The sequence below is a fragment of the Akebia trifoliata genome, chromosome 11 (genome assembly GCF_017979445.1).
Source record: "Akebia trifoliata isolate Shusen 1 chromosome 11, ASM1797944v1, whole genome shotgun sequence".
NCBI classification, from domain to species: domain Eukaryota; kingdom Viridiplantae; phylum Streptophyta; class Magnoliopsida; order Ranunculales; family Lardizabalaceae; genus Akebia; species Akebia trifoliata.
In genome coordinates, this window is record NC_141385.1 from 10,905,943 (window position 1) to 10,928,660 (window position 22,718).

General features: G+C 36.5%; 2 protein-coding genes across 2 annotated transcripts; one reads left to right on the plus strand and one right to left on the minus strand.

Annotated features, from left to right (window-relative positions):
- The first annotated feature begins 3,051 nt into the window (after positions 1-3,051).
- On the plus strand, positions 3,052-9,378 carry LOC147390894 (signal recognition particle 19 kDa protein, putative / SRP19). The gene is made up of 3 exons (XM_086457245.1): positions 3,052-3,275; positions 3,365-3,464; positions 9,084-9,378. Exons 1-3 carry the CDS (start codon positions 3,099-3,101, stop codon positions 9,224-9,226), a joined length of 420 nt encoding a protein of 139 aa, XP_086313371.1. The 5' UTR covers positions 3,052-3,098; the 3' UTR covers positions 9,227-9,378.
- Positions 9,379-11,058: 1,680 nt separating this feature from the next.
- Positions 11,059-21,877, minus strand: LOC147390895 (kish-A-like protein). The gene is made up of 4 exons (XM_086457246.1): positions 21,715-21,877; positions 21,493-21,599; positions 14,050-14,084; positions 11,059-11,263 (listed from the first exon to the last, which is right to left on the minus strand). Exons 1-4 carry the CDS (start codon positions 21,715-21,717, stop codon positions 11,196-11,198), a joined length of 213 nt encoding a protein of 70 aa, XP_086313372.1. The 5' UTR covers positions 21,718-21,877; the 3' UTR covers positions 11,059-11,195.
- Positions 21,878-22,718: the final 841 nt, after the last annotated feature.

Below are 22,718 nucleotides of genomic sequence, written 5' to 3' on the forward strand. Positions count from 1 at the left end.
ATATGTTAATATCACTCGATTCTGTCGACAAACATGTTGTTCGCTATTGCAAGTGTGTTAATATCTGCTTTCCTACCTCAACCGCATTCTTCTGGATGTCTCTCTTGGCCTTTAGAGCACAAGATCAAACCATCTCAATCGAATTACTCGCACATTTCATAAATTGACAAGTAGCTTAACTAAGGATTCCCATTTTACAATAGATGTAGGAGAAGCACCAAATTACGAATCAACCTTATAATTCATTGGAAGGGCTTTGTTTCACAACATGGTGATCATGAGTTTGATACCATCTGATCGATCAACTACACGGAACTGTCTACAAAGGAGGGGATTTCTTAAACTTGTCAAATGATGATCCCCAACCAACATCAAGTATGAGGTTTTGGGAATCCTTAATATTATTTAAGAAAAAACTAACGAGATTGTATATTTAGGTGGTATTTGTATCAGGTAGAGCCGCCAAAAAATTGCAGTGTGGTGCTCTCAAAAAGCTCAATCCCCTAAGGCTTCAACGAATAGATCAAGAATTCAACTTGGAGAATCACTTGGAATATCTTCCATCCCAACCATTTGTTGGCCACCCGGTGTTCAATGATGTTGGACACACAAATTTTACTGTTACAAGTTAAGAAAGAAAGAAAACGGAGTGAGATAGTTTACAGTTAAAAGAACAGTTATCGAACTAGTGTTACTTGTCTAGAAGTTATGAAAATGTGAGAATTGCACTAATGTAAAGAGTTTGGTGAACAATTTCAGTGTAACAGTAACATAAGGTCCACTCCAATACTAATAGAGTTCTAAACAAAATCTCCAAAGGCCAAGCTCCCAAGATCATTGATCACTGAAGACAAGAAAAGTAAGTATGAATTATGATTTTCATAACCGTAGAGTCAATCGAGCCCTCCATGTTGTTGAAAACTTTCTTTTCTCATTTGGTCCAAACGGACCAACAAACACAAAAAGAAGAGTTCTCTATAGGATCTTAACTGTTCTTGGAGAAAGCCTTCAAATATGGCCCTAAGAACAAATTAATCCCTCACCAAACCACAACACTATTCATCTCACCACTAAAGAATAAGATGGTATGCAAGTTCAAATGATGATTTGCTCATGATAAACTTATTGGGGGGCATTGGGTCACAATTCCTTTGACAAGGGATGAAGAGGTGAGAGTGGAGTACGGAAACATTAATGGAGAAGGTCTGGGGAAAGGGATGGAGTTAGCCTTAGAGAAATTTCTAGCAGAGATCTGATGCGACTTGCATGGATTGTTTGTGTGGAGTAGAACGCACGATATCACAAAGTATCTATTACAAGTGTCTTACCCATCCATCGTGACATTGGGAGTTGATGTGTATATATGCATGATGTGTTAAATAAACGTTTGGCTAATGGCGAACACACCGTCATGCGTATTTTTCATGCCATCTTGTGAGAGCATCTAATAATCCGTTGGATTTACAGGTGCAACACACTTTGCAATTGTGTGAGTCCTCCGAATGTACCATCTACACCTTTGTACTTGGACCCTAATCTGCTTCCATTGCACAAACCATCACTACTGACTTTCTCACATACGTTTATATAATATGGGTAAGTAATTTGAATAAGCATTTTCATTTACGACAGAGTCCACAAATATAATCCTGGGAAAGTTTGGAGATCATTGACATTCTAATTCTCAATGATTGAGCATCACAAATTTAATTCTTGAATATCACAAATGGAGGATCATGTGTTCTCTCATGAGTCACTGGAACCCGACCCTTCAGAAATTTCAAGTAGATAGTTTATTTTATAACATTTCACGGGCAATTTTGCAAGAATAATACTAAAACAAAATACTCAAATACACTCTACTGATATGGAATGTGCATTGAACCATAGATTTTTTCCTAGTGTATCTAAAAGGTAAAAAAAATCTACTTTCCAGGTCAGTTGAGTGTATTTGAGTATATTTTTTAATTAGTTAGTTTAACACGGCTCATTTTGCAATGGGTCGACTTCTCGTGACTCATGGAAAAATTCATGATCGTAACCGTGTAATCATAACATGCAATGGGCATGATTTATGAGTATCCTATCAATACACATCTTAGGTATCCCGAGAATAAAACCTCGACAATTGGAACTCATGTTTAGACGGTCAAGAACATGTATTTTTTTTCCCAAGTCATTTTCTCTGAGTTATCAGAACCTAACCCTTCTGTAATTTAGAAAAAAAATTAACTAACGTAGATTTACGTCAACGATACTCACTATTTTCTCAAAATACTTGCCCTCTCTCTATTACAAATGAATAAATGTGATACAAGGACATTTTTATAATTTAAAAAGTATTTAATATGGATTTGCATGAATAATACCTATTATAATGTTACAAGTTTCCAAATAAATCAAATAAGTCAAGGGTTGAAGTCAAAAGATATTTTAAAGAACAGAAATCAATCAATTACCTGATAAATCGAAAAATTCTACCCCAAGACAATAAACAAGGGTTCTTATTTCTTACGTAGTGCCAAGAGGTTCAAGATAAGGGTATTTCAATCATTTTTCACTAATCTCTTTTATAAGACCATAGTCAAGCTTAAGTGTCATCAGTTTTAAATCTTAAGGTATCTCAAATCGTGAAACCCTTTCCTTACTAACATAGTAAGACTTGGAGTCTTACTAAGGGTCGTTTTGCTCAAATGGATTAACATATCAGATATCCAACATCACATCCCTCTAAGTTTTATCGAAAAACTCATGTCCAGATCAAGAAAATTAAAATAAAATAAAAATAATTTGAACTTGGTCTGAGATTTTAAGAATGGACGGCTACCGAACTTCCACATAACTCCCAAACATAAAAACGAAATTCAACCCTGAAATTTTTTTTTTTTTCAAAAGTTATAGAATTTCGTTATCTAAGAGCCTGAAGCATCGGATCATGTTTTTTGGATGCCAAGAAGTGAACCTAAGGAATCTTAGTAAGTATTTTCGTTACTAACTTAGTAAGGCTAGGAGGACTCTCTCAAATATTACTCTTCTCTCTCCTAGGGTTCTTTCCCTCTCTCTCTCTCTCTCTCTTTCCTGCAATTGTAGAAGCAGACATGGCTGGAGAACAACCCAACTACAAGAAATGGATTATTTTATACCCAATTTACATAAATTCAAAGAAAACCATAGCAGAAGGTCGCAGAATCCCTACAAGCAAAGCCTGTGAGAATCCAACTTGTGCGGAAATCGAATTTGTCTGCAACTATCTCAAGCTCCGAGGGAAGCTGGAGGTCCTTTAATTCTCCATCTCTCTTCGAATTTTGGGTGTTTTTTTATTCTTTTTTTTTTTTTTCAATTAAATTTGTTTAATTTGTTGTAGCCCGAGAAGGCGTATCCGCGCGATTTCATGCAGAGAGGGAGAGTGAGGGTTGAGTTGAAAAATGAAGATGGGACTTTGGTTAATCCGAATATTGGATCAAGTAAGGATCTTTGATTTTCTAAGCTTTTGATTTGGGTCTTTTGTTTGTCGATCGAATTGTTAGATTGTGTGAATTAGGGTTTGATGAAGCTTGTTTGTGTGAAAACATTGAATCAACGAATTCTAGGGTTCTTGATTGATTTTAATGTTGGATCGTGTTACAATCCTCAGGTTAAGACTTAAATTTTCCACTACATTGACGCCTAGGTATTTTTGGAGCATTGGTTTGGGTCTTAACAGATAGGGTCAAGTTCTTTCCTTCTTGAATGGAATCTTGGGTAATTCAAATTAAAATATATTAGTTTGAAACCCTTGACATAGATTTTCTTGGTGCATCCAATGCCTGGGGTTCTTATAGGATTGCCATTACACTGCATAGTTACTATCTCTAACTTCAATATTGCTGGAGTCCCAAACTGTTCGAGATCATCGTGATTCTTAATTATTATAAATTTTGCATCTAGATTCCATCTAGCTTTGGAGATCACTCTGGACCCCCTTATCATACATACTTTTAGTCTTTTTTCATAACAATCAATCCTTCTAGATCTCGCTATTGTTTTGGGCTCACAATTCTGTATATAGTTGTGCCTAATCTCAAAGTGAGGCAGTTCTATTATTGAACTGATAGAAAGTAGATAATTGGAAGAAAAAAACAAACCTTTATCCCAAGTTATAGTCAGGTATCCTTTCTTTTATATAGGTAAATGCAACTTATATTAACAATGGTCAAGAAGACCAACGAAAGGAATACAAAAAAAGAAAGAGCAGAGCAACCCAAAACAACTAGGACAATCTACATACCCAATCCCATCTCCCTATGAAATCTTCAAAGAAGACTCCTCTAAACTCCACAAAAATTTTACACGAAGAAAAGAGAACCTTTTCAGAAATAAAAATGTCCTCTAAGGATATTCCTAACTCATCAAATATACGGTGATTTCTTTCTTTCCACACACTCCAAACGGGGTGATAGACCACAAAGTTCTTTTTGACCCCAAAAATGAAGCTCCCAAGCTTTGCCAAAATTCGAAAAGGGACTTCACTGAACTGGGAGGCACCCTACAAAGCCAAATAAAACCCAGAAATAATTCCAAATCGTTGAGGCCCGTGCACGATGTAATAAGAGATGACTAGTTGATTCCCCATCCCTTCTACACATAATGCAAAAATCCATAGTGCAAAAGCCCTTACGAATCAAACTATCCATCGTGAGTATGTTATCCCAAGCAGCTGACCAAATAAAGGAAACTATCTTTGAAAGAACTTTTGTGCCCAAATAGCCGCCGTTGGAAAATGTACACCTTTGTAGGGATTTGTAGAAAGATCTAACTGAAAATACACCATTCTTTGCATCCTTCCAAATCCTTGTATCAATCGAACCTTGTGGCACTGGAAACTCTTCTAACCAGCTAGTCAACACCGCTAATTCATCCACCTCCCAATCGTTAAAAGCCTGTCTAAAACCAAAATTCCAACCAATAAGCCTACCGCCATCCACCTAGAATTCAGATATGGGAACTAGAAGACAATTGGAAAAGATGAGGAAAGTTTTCTTTCAAAGCCACATCCCCACACCAAAAATCCTCACAAAACCTAACCTGCCTACCATCTCCCACCTTAAACCGTGTTCTTTGTTGGAAAAGGTGGAAAGTCTTCATGATCCCCCTCCACACCCCACACCTGAAAGTGCCCCTCCCCATCCCATTATCCCATCCATGGTCACCCTCCCCAAATTTCGCCGCTAACACTTTCCTCCAAAGGTTATCTCTTTCCATCCCAAACCTCCAAAGCCATTTCTCTTGCAATGCTTTATTCATAAGACCCAATCTACGCACCCCTAGCCTGCCTTTGCACTTCGGAATGCACACCTTTTTCCACCGGATCATGTGAAATTTCCTCTTCCCCTTATTGTACCATAGGAACTCCTGAAACAATTCTAATCTACACTCCACAAATTTGGGTTCTTGAAGAGAGAAAGGAAATACACTGGGATGCTAGATAATGAACTCTTCAACAATGTTAGCTTACCCCCTTTGGATAGTAGTTTCTCTTTCCAGCTACTCAACCTCTTACCTACCCTTCAATCACTAGATCCCACATAGCCTTACTAGTTGAGGGAGCCCCAAATAAGAGGTAGGCAGTGTACCCACTTGAAAACCATCAACAGCCACTAACCAATCCAAATTTGACACATTTCCCACACCATACACCCTACTCTTCATAAAATTCACATTTAAGCCTGAAACCGCACTGAAACAGCAAAGAACCGCACTCAAGAAGCAAACTTGGGGTATTGAATCCTCCAAGAACACCAATGTATCATCAACGAATTGTAGGTGCGAAACCAATGGCCCATTCTGCACACTCAAGAAACCAGATAGCTCCCCACATAGTACTCCTTTATTTATCATCCTCCCTAGGGCCTCCACAACTATGATGAAAAGGAAAGGCGAGAGAGGGTCTCCCTGTTTAAAACCTCGAGAGCTTCAAAAGAAGCTGTGCAGCAAGCCATTAACAAGAGAAAGAGGGAGAGCTAACACATTTCAAGATCCACCTAATCCATTTCTGACCAGACCCCATCCTCCCTTGCATGTACTCCAAGAAGTTCCCACATGATCGTGTACCTTCTCCAAATCAACTATACAGATGGTTCTCAGGACCTTAGCCCTTACACTAAGATTGATACATTCGTTCGCGACCAACACACCATTGAGGATCTGTCTTCCTCTCACAAACCTTGCGCCTTATCTATCACACCTGATAGAACCGTCTTCAAGCTTGTCGCCAATAATTTAGAAATGATCTTGTAGGTAGCTCCCACCAAACTAATTGGCCTCAAATCTGAAATATCCTCACTCTGGACTTCTTAGGAATCAAGGCGATAAACGTACAGTTCAACCTATGGTCTAAGAAAGCTTCTTCATAGAACTCTGAGATAACTTTCATCAGATTGGACTTGATTGTTCCCCAGCACACCTTAAAAAAGTCATAGAAAAGCCTTCAGGGCCAGGGGCTTTATCAGAGCTCAAGCTCGCCACTACCTGCCAAACTTCTTCTTCAGTAAATATCCATTCTAGCCAACCTTTCTCGACATTAAAGATCTTATCGGAAAAAAAATTGTCCAATCAAGGCTTCACTTGACTCTCCTCCCTGTAAAGTTTTTTGTAAGACCCTACCACACTAGCGGGCCACCCTCTCCACCACTTCTACCCAAGCACCGTCTACTCTCAACTTTGATAAATAATTGCTCATTTTATGACTGTTGGCCATCCGATGAAAAAACTTAGTGTCGTTACCTTCTTTGAGCCATTGAACTCTAGATTTCTGTTTTCGACAAACCTTCTAATATTCTTCTTTCAACTTATTCCTCCTAACCTTCTCCTCAGCCCCTAAGTTCCTTCCCTCCTCTAATGTATCCAAACTATCCAGCTCCAAGAGAAGTTCTTTCTTCTTGATTTCAAATCTCCTGAAATTCTCTACGTTCCAAACCTTCAACTTATCTGTAATCAACTTCAACTTGGTTCTGAAAATTGCCCCAGGTCTCCCTTCCACCTCTAGCTCATTCCACCATCCATGAATGAAGTCTGCAAAATTCGGATGCTTCAGCCACATGTTCTCAAATCTGAAGGGCGTCAGGTGTCCTCGATAGTCAACTTCTATGTCGAATCCTACCTAGAAGTTGGGTATGCACATGTTGAGGTAACACATGTACGGTTTGAAGTAATTTCAAGTTTGGGTACCACATTGATCAAATAGTTGCTAAAATATAAACCATGTTAATTTAGAATACATTATTAGTAGTTTGTTATATGATAAAATAGATATCTAGCATTTTGAAAAGGTGATAGTTACTCCAAAATTTTCGTTGAGATATTCGAAAAATTTAGAAGTTAGATTATAACCAAAGTGAGTTCATCTCTTTGGGGTATTTCTGGAGCATCTAATTTTAGTAAACATTCTCTTCTTAGGTGTCAATAATAAATTTTAACTCCATATACTTGGTCTTGATTTAACTCAATCTAAATTCCCTGGAATCCATCTCTTTCCAGAATTATAGTTTTGTTTTGACTCCTCTCTATTCTCATCAACTAATACTACATCATGTACGTGACTTGAAATATGAGTATTCCTTCATCTATAATTAGAGCAAACACATATGTATGCAAAATTGATCCCTGATGTAGATCAATTGTAATTGGGAACTTGTTTGTCTCCTCTTCATTTCTCCTCACATTACATACATGTCTTTAATTATGTTAATGTGTCCATTCTAGACTCCCTTCTTCCCAAATATCCATCAAATTAGCTCTCTAGGTACTTTGTAGTTTGCTTTGTCTAAGTCAATAAAAATCATATAAAAGTTCTTCATTTTTCTTTATACTCTTTATCATTTGTCTAAATATAAAGATTGCCTTGATAGTTGATCAACCCGACATAAGACTAAATTGATTTTCTAATATATTCGTTTTTTGTCTTTAGACTTAACCATTGTTCAATCATTCTTTATATAGTTTATAGTGTGTATCATAAATTTAATATCGGTACTATGATGCTTTTCCTCTATTCATTCAACATCTTTTTACTCTTTAAAATACTATTGAATAACTTAGTTAGCCAGGACAATCCAAAATTTCCTATGCATTTCCATACGTCTATCTAAGTATCATCCAGTCCTTGGCCCTACTTCATCTTTGTTGGATTAAGAATGAAAGAATTATGAATATATGCATTGATGAAAATGGAGGAGTAAGGAAAAGTCAGGTGAGTTGGTTTGCTCAAGTACGATAACGAATGATGACAGTACAAATCAGAATCAGTGTTCAGGTTGAAGGTTCTAAGGAAGTGGATGGAGGCAGTGTAGCTGATAGGAAGTCGCTTGAATTAAAGAACATGATTCATTCAGTCGGCCGCTTGGGATAAGACTTTGATTTTAATGTTGATCGGTGTTTATTCAGAAGATCATTCTCTTTCCTCTAAACTTGAGGACTTCTTTAGTTAATTGCTCAGATAAGGAGAGATATGGTCTACACTAAGAAAAGGAAAGGTCTTATAAAAGTCATAATTCCCATCGACATGTTGAAGATCTTAAACCGTTGTCCTCTCCACTGCAACCTTAGATTCTTTGGTACCTATAAAAGAGCTCTTTCCAGAATGAGATAGATATGAAGTGGTTTCTCACTTTGGTTTTGACAATAAGGGGGCTTATTAGGTTGTGATTGCTAATTGATTTTCTTTAAGATCATTACCAAATTAGATCATTCAGGGAAAAAACATACGTTTCTTGAAGTTTTATCGCAATTGATTTCACTATCATTTTACATGCATAACAGAATAACAGTCCAATGATAATGAGCACAGGCCCATATTAGCCCACCTTCTTCTCAGCTAGAATGGACAATGATGGATTCTTCCACTGTGTTTATCTGACATACTCATCTATCAATTTTCCACTCATATTGCTACTACTTCATGAACATATTTTTTCTTTTACAATTTTGCAATTTATAGCTTTTCTACATTTGCATATCTGAATGCAGAGTTAACTCGATAAAAACTGTTAAAAGTTAATGGATTTCTTATTCTTATTGTGCTACTATTCATTCATGTATTATTGCAGGGAAACAATTGATGCTCCAGGTTGCAGAGCTGATCGCCAGACTAGCTGTGAGAACCAAGAAACAGGAGCCTCCTGCATCAGCTTCAACTGCTGCAGGCCCTTCCTCCAAATCAGGAGGAAAGGGTGGAAAGAAGAAGAAATGACTTCAATTTTTGCAAACTCAGCTGAAGGAATTTTTTTTTTCCCTCTTTGTTTTGGCTGTCATTAACATGGTCTCACCTTTGTCAGGCTTTGAACTTCTAAATACATTGAACATTCATACATACACTTGCGAAGGAAATATGTTTCTTTGATATATTTACTTGAAAGCTCTGCCACAGTCTGTTTCAAATACGGAATACTGGAGAAGATGAATACCATACTGTTGAAGTAGAAACATAGTGACATGTGGTAGGTTTTCATTCTTAAAGAGTTTGATCTCATAATAATTTGTAGTAAACTAAGGTTGCCATACCAAACTTTTTAAAGCAACAATTAATAAAATTGTATATATCACCCCAATTAAGGGTATGATCGCTGAACTCTTCCTTATTGTAGCAATTTAAATTCTATGGAGGGGCTCTTCTCAGGTAAAGAGAAGATTATACCACTGATTTTGAGAAGTCAAGCCCATGAATTTCATCAGAAATGTAATGGCTGATGGCACTAGTTCATGCCCTTGTAGCCAAGTGTGAAAACATGAGCAGATGTGCAGCAAACGTATGAACTAGTCTTTATCCTTTCAGAAAACATGATCGAATGCAAGTTTTATCGATGGCTCTAAGTGCCAACAACATTATTGATGTAAGCTCAGCAAAAAGGTTCATTGATGACATTATATCTCTGACCATGAGGATCCCAATTTGCAGGCCATGCGAACTCCACTACCAAATATACCTTATGTTGGACCGATCCGGTCCAATACCACTAGGGTTTGTGTGTGAGAGAGATCGAATGACTTACAATTTTGGTGAGTGGATCAAGAATTACAGAGGGGTAGCAGAGAAGATTGTTGCAGCAAAACCTTCCAGTCGTCATCATGGCAAAAACTTTTCTACACATTGGGCGATGCAAACTCAACTCAAAAAATTGGTTTCGGATTGTCAAGACCTAGGTGATCGAATGATTTGCTTCATCCATCGATGCCATTGATTTCTGGGTTGATTTGTTTCATCCATCCAAGCATGTAATCAAATGAGCAATTTACCATTACTAAGATTGTAGTTTTGATGGAACTGAGTATGTTGCTTGACAGGGAAGGAGAAGTTGTCTTGATGAGGCGTGAAGAGATTGCATGATGGAGGAAGAGATAATTGGGTTTTGGGGGAGATCTAAGTTGAGGATGAGGGCTTTGGGGGTGAAATCTCATTTTGAGACGATAGGGTTGCAGAATTCTTATTTTTCTTATTTTTTTAAACAAAGATGTTTAACAGTTTAAGAGGCAGGACAGCTGGTTTTTATTTATTTATTTATTTATTTATTTATTATTATTATTATAAATAAATAAAAAAAACGGATCAGATTGGGGTTAATTCAAATCCAATCTAAAATTTAATCGGATTTTAAATTTTGACCCAAATCTGATCCAAAAACCAAAAATGTTGATCCGATTCCTATTTTTTCAGATCGGATTCCTGATAAAGATCAGATCATTACCAGCACTAGACCAAACCGGGGTCACAGTTTGGCTGAGTATGTTAAACTATCAGTGACACTTCTGTTTTTTAAGTTAACAAACCAATTTTACTCATTAAACCGTGCCTTGAGAAACAGAATCATACTTAAATGAATCCAATTAATTTATAAACATTGTCTAGAGAGGGTCAGATCCATTGCCCAATTACCCTCTCATAAAAAAGAAGATAATTAAATCATAAAACATTCTTTAACAAATTAAAATCCAATCACTCCTGCTAAGATTGGGTTAAGAGCAGGCAAGATTACTAGTTCTGCGATCTTGATCCTGAAAAGTGGAAACCTCAACCATGTAGTTATATTTGTTTTTTTAAAAGTAATTATAGTTATCTTTTGTATCACAAACCATTGGATAACATCAGAGTCTAATGGTTATGGTTGCTACAACTCAACCAAAGATGAAGCAAGAACAGCTTTATGTACCAGAATCCTTGATGCTTAGAAAATTATTATTGACACACCCATCGTGAAGCATCCCACAGCCACCCAAGGGCTTAAGCGCTCACCTGTTTCAGCCACAACAATAGGATCTTTCAACAAGAGCATTGACAATCTTAATACATTCCCAATTTGAATATGCCACACTATCGAGAAATGAAAATCTCATAATGATGAAATGCACATGTAACTACAGAGAAAAAAAAAAAGTCATTTTTATTAATGTTAAAGATCACATGTTTGCTTTGTGGTGGAAGCAGGGTTCAGTTTTCCACATGTACATGGTTGTACATACATTCGTGCTTGTGCGTGTGGTGATTGGTGGCCTGAGATTGAGGAATCACTTTCTTCCGGATTGTAGCAGCTGATGAACTCCAATGGCTGTGGTTTGAAGTCCAAAAATTCTACGTGTGCCTTCTTTGTCTGGACTGCAGCTTTGGATTTTTAACCTCAAATCACATCAGAACTAGAAAATTATTGCTGTGAATTTGTGTTCCTTATATAAATCAAGTGGTGAATCCATCAATCATCTCTCAATTGACCATAATTTTACTCGAAAGGTGTGGGTTCATTTTTTATTCTTGCTTTGTTTATGGTGGTGTTTTTCTTCCTTGGTGCTTCCTTTTTTCCAAAGCTGGCGGGACAAGGTCTTTGTTGACAGAGAGAGGATCCTATGCTATGGAAACTTATTCCTTTCGTTGTTTGTCGGGGATTATGGAAGGAGAGGAACAGCAAGATTGCTTCTCAAAAAAAAAAAAACAGAGCAAAGGCAAGATTTCCAAAGGGAATAAGCATTCCTATCAGGAGGTCATTATTTCCATTTTGGGTTTGCTGTTCTTTTATGTTGTATTCAGAGTTCAAAGGAGTGCTTTTTTAGGGTTTCTTGTTTAGATGGGATTTGGTTTGTATGGCTAATAGCTATTTTGTTTGTTTGTCTCTTTTGGAGGCCTACTAAACATCTTCTCTTCTTACTAAATATTTTATCTGTCTAAAAATATATTCCAATAATGAACTCTTATTAACACTCTAATTCACTGATATGCAGCTTTGAGGCCATTTTCTAAGTTTTGCAAAAAAAAGTCTTGCCCAGTGCATCTTCGTGTTTTCATGGCCAAGTAACAGACAATTCTTCTTCTTTTTCTGATTTGTAAATAAAATTAAGAGATTAAATACTTTATATAGTGAGGCCTTTTATTGAACTCCGAGGTGGAGTACTCACCGAGGTTAAAAAAAAATTGTGTGCCCGAGTCAACAGTCAAATCTACTTACAATGCTCAAACCACACGAATCCCGGTTCTTTTTTAATCTTAGGAAGTTGAAACTTTCCCTAGTGATGGGAATAAAAGGTAAATTAACCTGGACCAAATTATATAAGTAACCTGTATTTCTCCTATTTTCCACTTTTATAACACACAGGTTAACTTCCCATAGCATGGCAACTTGATCCAAGTGAAGAGGTTTCCAACCTTGGTATGACTTAGTAAATGGAAACGGGGAATGAAAATGATAGTCCATGTTGCATGGATACACAAATCATGTGTCAAAGAATGACACAGGTACAGAGGTTGGGCTCAAACCACACGAATCCGGTTCTTTTTTAATCTTAGGAAGTTGAAACTTTCCTAGTGATGGGAATAAAAGGTAAATTAACCTGGACCAAATTATATAAGTAACCTGTATTTCTCCTATTTTCCACTTTTATAACACACAGGTTAACTTCCCATAGCATGGCAACTTGATCCAAGTGAAGAGGTTTCCAACCTTGCTATGACTTAGTAAATGGAAATGGGGAATGAAAATGATAGTCCATGTTGCATGGATACACAATCAAGTGTCAAAGAATGACACAGGTACAGAGGTTGGGTTCAGAAACCCCGAAAAATAGGACTCATGGACATGGCATATATCTATATATATATGGGAGCCAACACTGGGATTCCGAACAAAGGGAAGGGGAAGGGTCTTTTTCGGTGGATCCTTTTTGTTCCTGTTTAGTCCCCCCTTCGTTCCGGAAGTTGTTTCTTTCTATTTCTACATCAGGGATTCAGTCGCCGGCTCCCCTGTCATCAGGTCACCAAAAGGTAACGGAATGGAGAGGGTGGGGTGTTCTCCTAAACTTCTAACCCCATCAAAAGTGGTTTACAAGTAACGGAAAAATTTGACAGTCCACGATTCTTCAACTTGTAAACTGGGGCTAGAAGTTTTGGAATGGGCTGATTAGGAGATCATCCTCAAAAAAAACCAGCCCATTCCAAAACTTCTAACCCGGATAAAAAAAATTTGGCTCCCTAATGTTGGCTGCCGAACATTGTCCATATATATATATATATAGATAATAAGAAGGATGATAATGGATCATGTGATCGGATATCTTGTGATATGTATCATATACCAATTTAAAAAAGAACACATAAATTGTTGCTACAAAGACATTTTCAATCGAAGAGGGTAGAACACAAATATTCCATGGTAAATTCTAATCAATACATTGCAATACAGAAACAACAAAATTGGAAGTAACACACAAGTATCCATGGAGTGCCAATATCAGACACAGATACCTCACCCTTTTAAGAGAGCTGGTGCAATATAAATGCTAACTACATGGAGTAATTATAACCAAGTCACAGCATGATGATGTCATACATAAGATATATTCTGGTTAATTACAACTTACAACCCCCACCGACACACAAACACAGATATCCAAAAGGAGAGAGAACAAAGAAAAAAAAACAGCAATAATAAAAAGAAAGAGGAACAAAATTGTGGTAACACAAGGCATGAAAGTAAACGCGTAATGCATGCAGAACAAAATCAACTAGTCGAAACCAATGGTGATACAGAAACGTACCTATTCTAGCAGCCTTCCAAAAAAAACCCCGAAACCTGCCAAAAGTGAAGCACCATAAGGAACATAGAATTATTCACTGATCATGAAATTTAAAGCAAACACAATACTTACACCATTCTCATTGAAGTATTATATAAATTACTAGGTACATTATGAACATTAATTCCAATAGTAAGCACTTGGATAGTGTGTAATACTAAATTCTGAAAGCAAATATCCATCAAATTCATGAAATACTTACACACAGCACCGAACAAGGAAAGAATGCTAAAAGAAGAGTTTCTGACTCTCTATATTCTGTCGAACAAAAAGGATTTTTGATTCAAGACTCACCATTTGGAATGATGAAGATCTGGCATGGGACTTGGAACCTAAAAGAAGGTTTAATGATTGGGAAGTTGAATTAATTTATATCCTCATACATTTATAGAGTATTCCACTGAATATCTATCTGGTTCGGACAAGAGATCTTGGATTGCCGGTTCAGAAAAGAGATCATGGATTTGGGATCGGAAAAGAACCTTTCTGTCAGATCTTTCCGTAAGGCATTGAAAGGTGATTCTAGTAGCAGCTATCCCACTTCTTTTGTTTGGGGTTTCAAGATCCCATCCAAGCTAGTGTTCTTCTTTTGGACCACTTCACTTTCTAAAATCCTTACCATCGAAAGTCTTAGACCCATAAAATGTATAGTTCAATAATTGTTTTTTATGCAAAAGAAATGCAGAATCAGAGTGGTTGGGGTGTTTCCCAATTCTGTTATTAAGGTTTGTCACGGCTTGTAAGTTTGTGCTCTTTCTTCAGGAAAGGTCATTTTGGTTAGGTTGTTATCTTTCCGCCATGTTGGAGCATTTGGAAGAAAAGAATAAACAGGTGTCTTAAGGGAAAAAAATGGAGGATTCCCAATGAATCATCCTGAATACTTAGGCCTTTTATTTCACTGGTCATCTATATTCAAGGATTGTAGGGAGATGTTCTTTTAAGGCCTACTTTTTTAGTTGGGATTTGATTGTTAGTAAGGACTCATAACTCGTTGTCATCTGGGGTATTGCTCGTTTCTTGTCATGCTTTCTTTTGCCTTGTCTTTTCTTTTTCTTTTTATCTATTCCTTTTTTGTTTCTAGGAAGGTTGCCTCAACCTCTTTATTGTTTGTTAGTAGTCTTTTTTCTTTTTTTTTCCAATGAAATATTACTTATCAGAAAAAAAAAAAAACCCTTCCATCAGCTCACAGATGAACGTCCAGAGAACTAATATCAAAATTGATGTAGGACAGTTTCAAAATGGACTAGGAAGTAATCAATGATTTTGGGCTTTTATTTGGTTCACTTAGGGGGGCGTAGGGTGCTAGAATAGAGTTACAATGGTAGAGAAAACATAGAATAGATCTAGCAATTAAGGATACCTAATCTCTAGGCTGAAATAGGTTTATAACAAATCTGAAATTATACTAGGTTAAAAGACAGGTTATATGGGTCGGGTAGAAAAAAAGCTCGTAAAATTTCAGCAACTTGATGATTTGAAGTTTAAAAAAAAAAAAAAAAAGGAATGATCAGACTAAGTTGCACAGCCCTAGGAATCAGATCTATAAAGTCATGCCAAGATCTAGACATCTGGAATGACCAGATTCACAATTAATCAATCAAAGAATCTTACCTCTGAAGCATGCAACAGCAATTGCAACCAAGAAATAAATTTTATCTATTATCCTCATTAAAACTGAAGATATTACAAAGATGTATATAGAGTACACCCCCTACTTACTATCCTTAAACAAACAACTTCCTTACCAAGAAATTAGAACCTCCTAAATTTTAGAGACATCAACCAAGCTTCTGCTCTCTAAACTAGAAACTAATTACTAAAACTGTAATTTTTGAATACTTATTGACTACCCTATTAAAACAGAAACCTAGATTAATAAGGTTCTAATTATAAGATCTAACTAACCAAACCAATGGAACCCATTTTTAGTCATTTAAAAAACATTAAAACCCTCCTTTAGGACCATTAATGGGACCCACTTACAAGAGATTCAGTCAACATAAAAAAACCCACTCCTAAACCCCTTTTAGGAATGTTACAAAATACATAGCTTTAGGCAAAATTGAATGGAAAAAACAGGATTCATTTTTAACAAGAACACCCTTGCATTTGGCACGCCACCAACCTAAACCAAAAACTATCAAACTCCTCCCCAAATCAAAGCCATTTTCTCAGAAAGGCAGTATTCATATCTTTCACACTTGTTCCACTCCACAAGGGATACCTTCCTCATCCAATTTACTACCAATTCCCAAAGGAACCGAGGAAAATGATAGGTAGTGAACCAAGACACAGTAAATTTTTTTTTTTTTTTTTGATAATAGTAAAGATTGCATAAATATAGAGGAAAATAGAAGAGGAGACTGCAATAGCCCCCATACAAGGGAAATGAAAGAAAACATACACAAACTAAACAAAAGCAGGCATATCAGAAACTAAATGTTACAAATAGTATTCCATTTAAACACAAAGTCCTAGAAGGAGACATCCAAAAAATCCCTGTTCAACTTGGACCATAAGTAGAGAAGGCCCAAGATCTCCAAAATTACGACATGGGATGTACTTACCTTGCTCTGAAAGACTTTGTTGTTTCTCTCTCTCCTAATACCCCAAGCAATGGCAAACAGAAGGATAGCCTAGAGATTTTTTTTTCTAAGAGAAAATATTGAAAGTCCACCCTTCCAAAAGGGAAATGAAAGAACCAAGTAATACCCAATCCAACTGAAATCGAGACAGAAAAACATCCAAATATCCCAAGAGAAAGTACAATGAATTAAGATGTGATTCACCAATTCCCCATCCCTCGAACACAAAGAGCAAAATTTTAGAGTAATCCAACCGCAAGAAATTAAATTATCCAAAGTGAGAATTCTACCTAAGGAGGTGAGCTACACAAAGAACAAAATCTTAGAGGGAACAAGCCCACTCCAAATGCATGAGGCCAAGAAGGGAGCTACAATAGGTGGAAGTAAACACTTGTAGAAAAGTAAACAGAAAACCTCTTGTCCTTGGCCTTGAACCATTCCATCCTGTAATGAACATCCCCAACCCCCCCAAAGTTGTAAGAATTTAGAAGATCTAGGAGAGATGTGACCTCCATTATCTCCCAATTATTGAAATTTCTCCTGAAACCTGAATCCCAAGAAAGAGTGCTTCCGTTACTACCCAGACAATCTTTCACAAAACAATTCTTTTTCAAGGAACAAGCATACAAGGAAGGGTATTGAATTGACAGAGCTAAGTTACCGCACCACTTATCTTCCCAAAATCTCACCTTATCCCCCGACCCAACTCTAAATCTAATTTCCCTCCCCAACAAATTGACACCTTTTAGGATACCTCACCACACACACACCCATATGTTCTCCTAGCCTCACTACTACACCGATCAAAATTCTTCTCCCCATACTTAGCATGCACTACTCTCCTCCACAAACTACTTCTCTCCTCCTCAAACCTCCAAAGCCACTTACCCAAATGAGCTTTGTTTGTAAGTCTCAAACTTCTAATCCCCAACCCTCCTTGCTTCTTCAAAGTGCAAACCAACTATCAATTCACAAGATGATACTTTTTACCTCCATTCTTGTCATTCCACGTGAAGTTCTTCAAGATTCTTTCAATACACACCTCCACTGATTTTGGCAAAGTGAAAAGAGAGAGTTAATAAATCGGGATGCTCGATAAGATACTTTGGATCAATGTCACCTTGCCCCCTTTGGATAGGTATCTAGCTTTCCAAGTGCTCAATTTCTTTTTCCCATTTCTCAATGACTACTTCCCAAACCGTCTTGCTACTATAAGGAGTGCCTAAAGTTAAACCTAAATAGGAAGAAGGGAGAGTATCACTTCTACAAGCTACAGCCCAACGTAACAACTAAGACAGGAAGATCAAGCACATCGCCAACCTCAAATAGCTTACTTTTCTGCAAGTTTATATGCAAACTCAATATCGCATCAAAGCAACATAACAATACTCGCAAGACTCTCACTTGCTCTTTAGAATGATCCAAGAACACTAAGGTATCGTCGGTGAAAACTAAAGATGAGAAATCAAAGGGCTATCATTATTCCCCCTAATCCGGATAACCTCCCTTTGTACTTTTGAAAAGTTTCCCCAAGGCCTCTACCACTATTAAGAATAAGAAGGGGGACAAGGGATCCCTTTTCCTCAAAACTCTCGATCCCCTAAAATAGCTTGTCGGATTGCCATTAACTAAAACGAAGAAGGAAGTCGTCACGATACACTTCATAAGCCACCCTATCCACTTCGACCCAAAATCCATCCTCATCATATATTCCAAGAAGTCTCAACTCACATGATCATAGGCCTTCTGCATATCTATTTTACCTATAAGTCTCACTTTCTTATCTTTCACACTCGAGTCAAGACACTCATTAGCAACTAGCACACTATCTAAGATCTGTCCCCCCCTAATAAAAACACCTTGTTCTAGATAAATTAAATTCTTCAAATTTCCCTCAATCTTGTTGCTAACACTTTCGAGATTATCTTGTACACCAACCCAACCAAACTTATGGGCCTAAAGTCTCCCAAATCAATTATCCCCACCTTCTTGGGAATCAACGCTACAAAGGTGCTATTAAGACCGTAATCCAAATAATTTTTCTCCTGCAACTCTTTGACCACCTTCATAAAATCTTCTGAAACTATTTCCCAACATCACTTAAAAAAAGCCATAGAAAATCCGTCTGGTCCCAAGGCTCTATCCACACACATGGAAGATATGACTGACCTCAACTCCTCCCCTATTGGTCTCTCTAGCCACGCTCCATCTTCCTGGGATAAAGAATTGAACTCCAAATTGTCGGGACAAGGCCTCTTACTCTCTCTTTCCCTATACAAGTCTCCGTAGTACTCAACAACACACTCTCTGATCTTCTCCTCCCCTTTCACTACATTTCCATTCATCAAAAATTTTGTAACCAAATTATATTTTCTATGAAAATTTGTCACTTTGTGGAAGAATTTAGTATTATCATCCCCTTCTTTTAGCCATTGGACCTTAGATTTTTGTTTCCAACTTATCTCCTCCATCAAAGCTACTCTTTGAAATTCTAATTTCAACTCGGTCCTTTTCACTTTTTCCTCATTACCTAACTCCCCCACTTCCTTTGCGACATCTAGGATCTCTATTTCTTTGAGAATCTCCTTCATCATATCAACCTTCCCTACCACCTCCTTATTCCACACCTTCAACATCTCTTTCGAAAACTTGAGCTTACTCATAAAAATAGACCCAAAGTTACCTAAAAACGGACACTCGTTGCACCATTATTTAATAAGATCAACAAAATTAGGGTGAAGAAGCCACGTGTTCTCGAAACAGAAAGGTGTCGGTTTACTCCTAGGTTGTTGTGCCTCCAAGAAAAGATAAGCGAATAGTTAGAAATGGCCGAGTGAACAACATTTTGAAAATTTTCTTCTCACAAACTCTCCACCAGGAATCTATTAAGTCTAGACAACCTTGGGTGAACTTGATTATTTGACCAAGTAAACCTTCTCTCAAGTAAAAGGAAGTCCATTAAAGCATGCCTATTCATGAAATCATTAAAATCACTCATTCCCTAATTGACTCTCGATCCCCCATTTTTTTCATAGCTAAATTTGACAACATTAAAATCCCCACCCAAGACCCATGGCTTATCCCAATAACCAGCTACATCCTCCAATTCCTCCCAAAATTGAACTCTCTCCCCACCTTTAAGTAGGACTAAATACCTGGAAAAAAAAAAACCACTAAAAATCCTTATTAACACAGTTGCACAAGATAGAAATAGAAAAACGCCCCAACCATGTTTTCTGACACTTCAATGAAATTCTTATTCCACTTCATAAGCCACCTGCCGATCCTAAAGCTGGAAGAAAATCCCAGCCAATGTCCCCCCTCCAAAGCTCATTAATCATCTTATCGTCACACTCCACTAACTTGATTCTTGGAGGGTGTGTATAAAAGGGTTTTTCAAGTATGATGTACACTGTATAATGTACCCTTTAACCGAGTTAATAAGTTTGATGGACAATCTTCTCCCAAATTCTTTCTAAATGCAAGACCCATAATGCCTTCAATTGTGAATCAACACCACGGAGGAAGCCCAAGTTTGACGTACAAAGACACCCCACACTACAACCCAAATTACCAACCAACTCATATAGACCCACATCCACAACTCCCTACATCTGATCCTTATAGAGGTTAATCCGCAAACCTGATACCATCTCAAAGCAATGTAAAAGCATCTAAATAGAAAAAAAAAAAAAAAATATATATATATATATATATATAATATATATATAATATATATATATATATATATATATATATATATATATGGGTCAGGTTCAAGGGCCATATGAGAAAACATATGTAAAAACTTTCGTTTTTAATAAAATTTTAAATATGGGTTAGAAATTTTGGATTGAGCTGATTTTTTGTAAGGATGATCTCTATGATGGGAAGATCATCCAAAAAAAAAATCAGCCCAATCTGAAACTTCTAACCCCATTAAAAAGTGATTTAGAATGTGGACCGTCGATTTTTTACCAATTTTTATCATTAATTTCTAAATCACTTTTGATGGATTTAGAAGTTTCTGATTGAGCTGATTTTTTGTGAGGATGATCTTTTCATCATAGTGACCATCCTTGCAAAAAATCAGCTCAATCCAAAACCTCTAACTCTTATTTTGAAAAACGAAAGTTTTTTCATATGTTTTCTCATATGGCCCTTGAACCGCCCCCTATATATATATATAAGGTCGGGTTATTACGACCCCCTTTGCGACACACCATTTTGTCTTATATGGGCAAAAATGTTTGGAATGGGCTGATTTTTTGTGAGGATGATCTCTGTGGTGACGAGATCATCCTTGCCAAAAATCAGCTCATTATGAAATTTCTAGCCCCATGTTTTCAAGTTGAAAAATTTTAGACCATCCAATTTTTGTAAATCAATTTTGATGGGGTTAGAAGTTTTGGAATGGGATGATTTTTTGCCAGGATGATCCCCTCATCACAGAGATCATCCTCACAAAAAATCAGCCCATTCCAAACATTTTTGCCCATATAAGACAAAATGGTGTGTCACAAAGGGGGTCGTAATAACGCTGTCCATATATATATATATATATATATATATATATATATATATATCACCTCAAATCCAAAAAAATTCAAACACCTTTCGTGCAGATGGAATTTTTTTCAAACAGATCAAATGTTAATGCATCGGTTAATTGCTTCTTACTCAATGGGTTTGATTTCCTATAACTGTACAGATATTATAAGGTCTCCACAATATAGTGTATCAATCAATATTCCGAATCTAAACTCTAGAAGTCTAAGCACAATACAGAGAGAGAGAGAGAGAGAGAGAAAGAGAGTACCCAGTTTTTTGTTGGAGAATGGTAGGAAACTGCAACTTAACGTAAGTGCAGGTGCAGATTACTAACAACACCACTGTCAAAAACGAATGGAAATTGAAGAGAGCCGACTGAAAAATCCAACGAACCCTAAATAAGATTCACATAATTTCATCTCAAATCTCACCAGTTGCGATATAGAAAGAAAAAAAAAAGAATGATTCAAAAATTAAACGATTTTCTTACCATTTTTAATTCTTAAACTAAAAGACAAAATTACTTCGTCGATCGGATCTACGGAGATAAAACAAAGACTTCGAATCGTAGAGAGTTCAGGATTAGGGTTTTTTTTTTTCTCTCTTACGAAGAAAAACTGAAGAGAAGGACGAAGGAGAAAGTTAAGCAACTCAAAGGATGAAACAGGCATGGTTTTTAAACTCGGTTTCACGTCTCGTCTCGTTCAGCCCCGATACCGAGTTAACTCGGACGATACGACTCGTCTCGCTCAGAATTGAATCAATGATTTTTGACCATTTAAAAAATCTGAAAAAATTCAGAAATAATTCCTACTAAAAAATGAAGCCAAAAAAAATTATAATATACCTATCAAAATAAATAAATTAAATATTTATATTATTACGTATATTTTATTTTCATTGTTACATATATTTCATCTTTTCCATCCAAATTCGTCTTGAATCAAATGAAAAAGATGAAGTTTTCCTTCAAAATCTTTTTTTTTTATTCACTTGATTAAAAAGATAAAGAAAAATTAATTTGGGTGAAAGAATTAGGATTGAGAACATTTAACTCGTTCGCCTCATTTAACTCGGACAAGATTTTACAAATTTTATCTGAGACACCTCACTTATCTCACAATACATGGACGTCTCAAATAGGCTTGTGAGTTAGTCTCATTCAGCCCTAATACCGAGTTAACTCGGATGATAAATCTAGGTCTCAGACAAATTTTAAAACCATGGAAGTAAAATGTCACTAACTTTCTGAAATTGTGGTATAATGGTGTGGAGCTACCTTTACATTAAAAAAAAAAAAGATTGTTTCTTCTTTAGTTTTTCAATAAAATTTTATGAAAAAATTATTAAAAAATAATATATTATTTTTTAATTATTAAAAAATAAATAAATCGTCGCACAATCAGTTTTCAGCCGGATTTTAATCCTTTATCCATTGAAACCCGACAATTTAACCCCCAAATTTCTTAAGTAAATAATATATTATTACAAAAA

Excerpts from the sequence above, each read along its gene's own strand:
- LOC147390895 (XM_086457246.1), bottom strand. Across the intron at positions 14,085-21,492 it reads ATTCTCCAACAAAAAACTGG|GTTTCGGGGTTTTTTTTGGA; the intron begins GTACTCTCTTTC and ends CACTTTTGGCAG. Across the intron at positions 11,264-14,049 it reads TTGGAAGGCTGCTAGAATAG|GTGAGCGCTTAAGCCCTTGG; the intron begins GTACGTTTCTGT and ends TGGCTGAAACAG.
- LOC147390894 (XM_086457245.1), top strand. The coding sequence starts at position 3,099 with ATGGCTGGAGAACAACCCAACTACAAGAAATGGATTATTTTATACCCA. Across the intron at positions 3,276-3,364 it reads AGCTCCGAGGGAAGCTGGAG|CCCGAGAAGGCGTATCCGCG; the intron begins GTCCTTTAATTC and ends AATTTGTTGTAG. Across the intron at positions 3,465-9,083 it reads TAATCCGAATATTGGATCAA|GGAAACAATTGATGCTCCAG; the intron begins GTAAGGATCTTT and ends GTATTATTGCAG.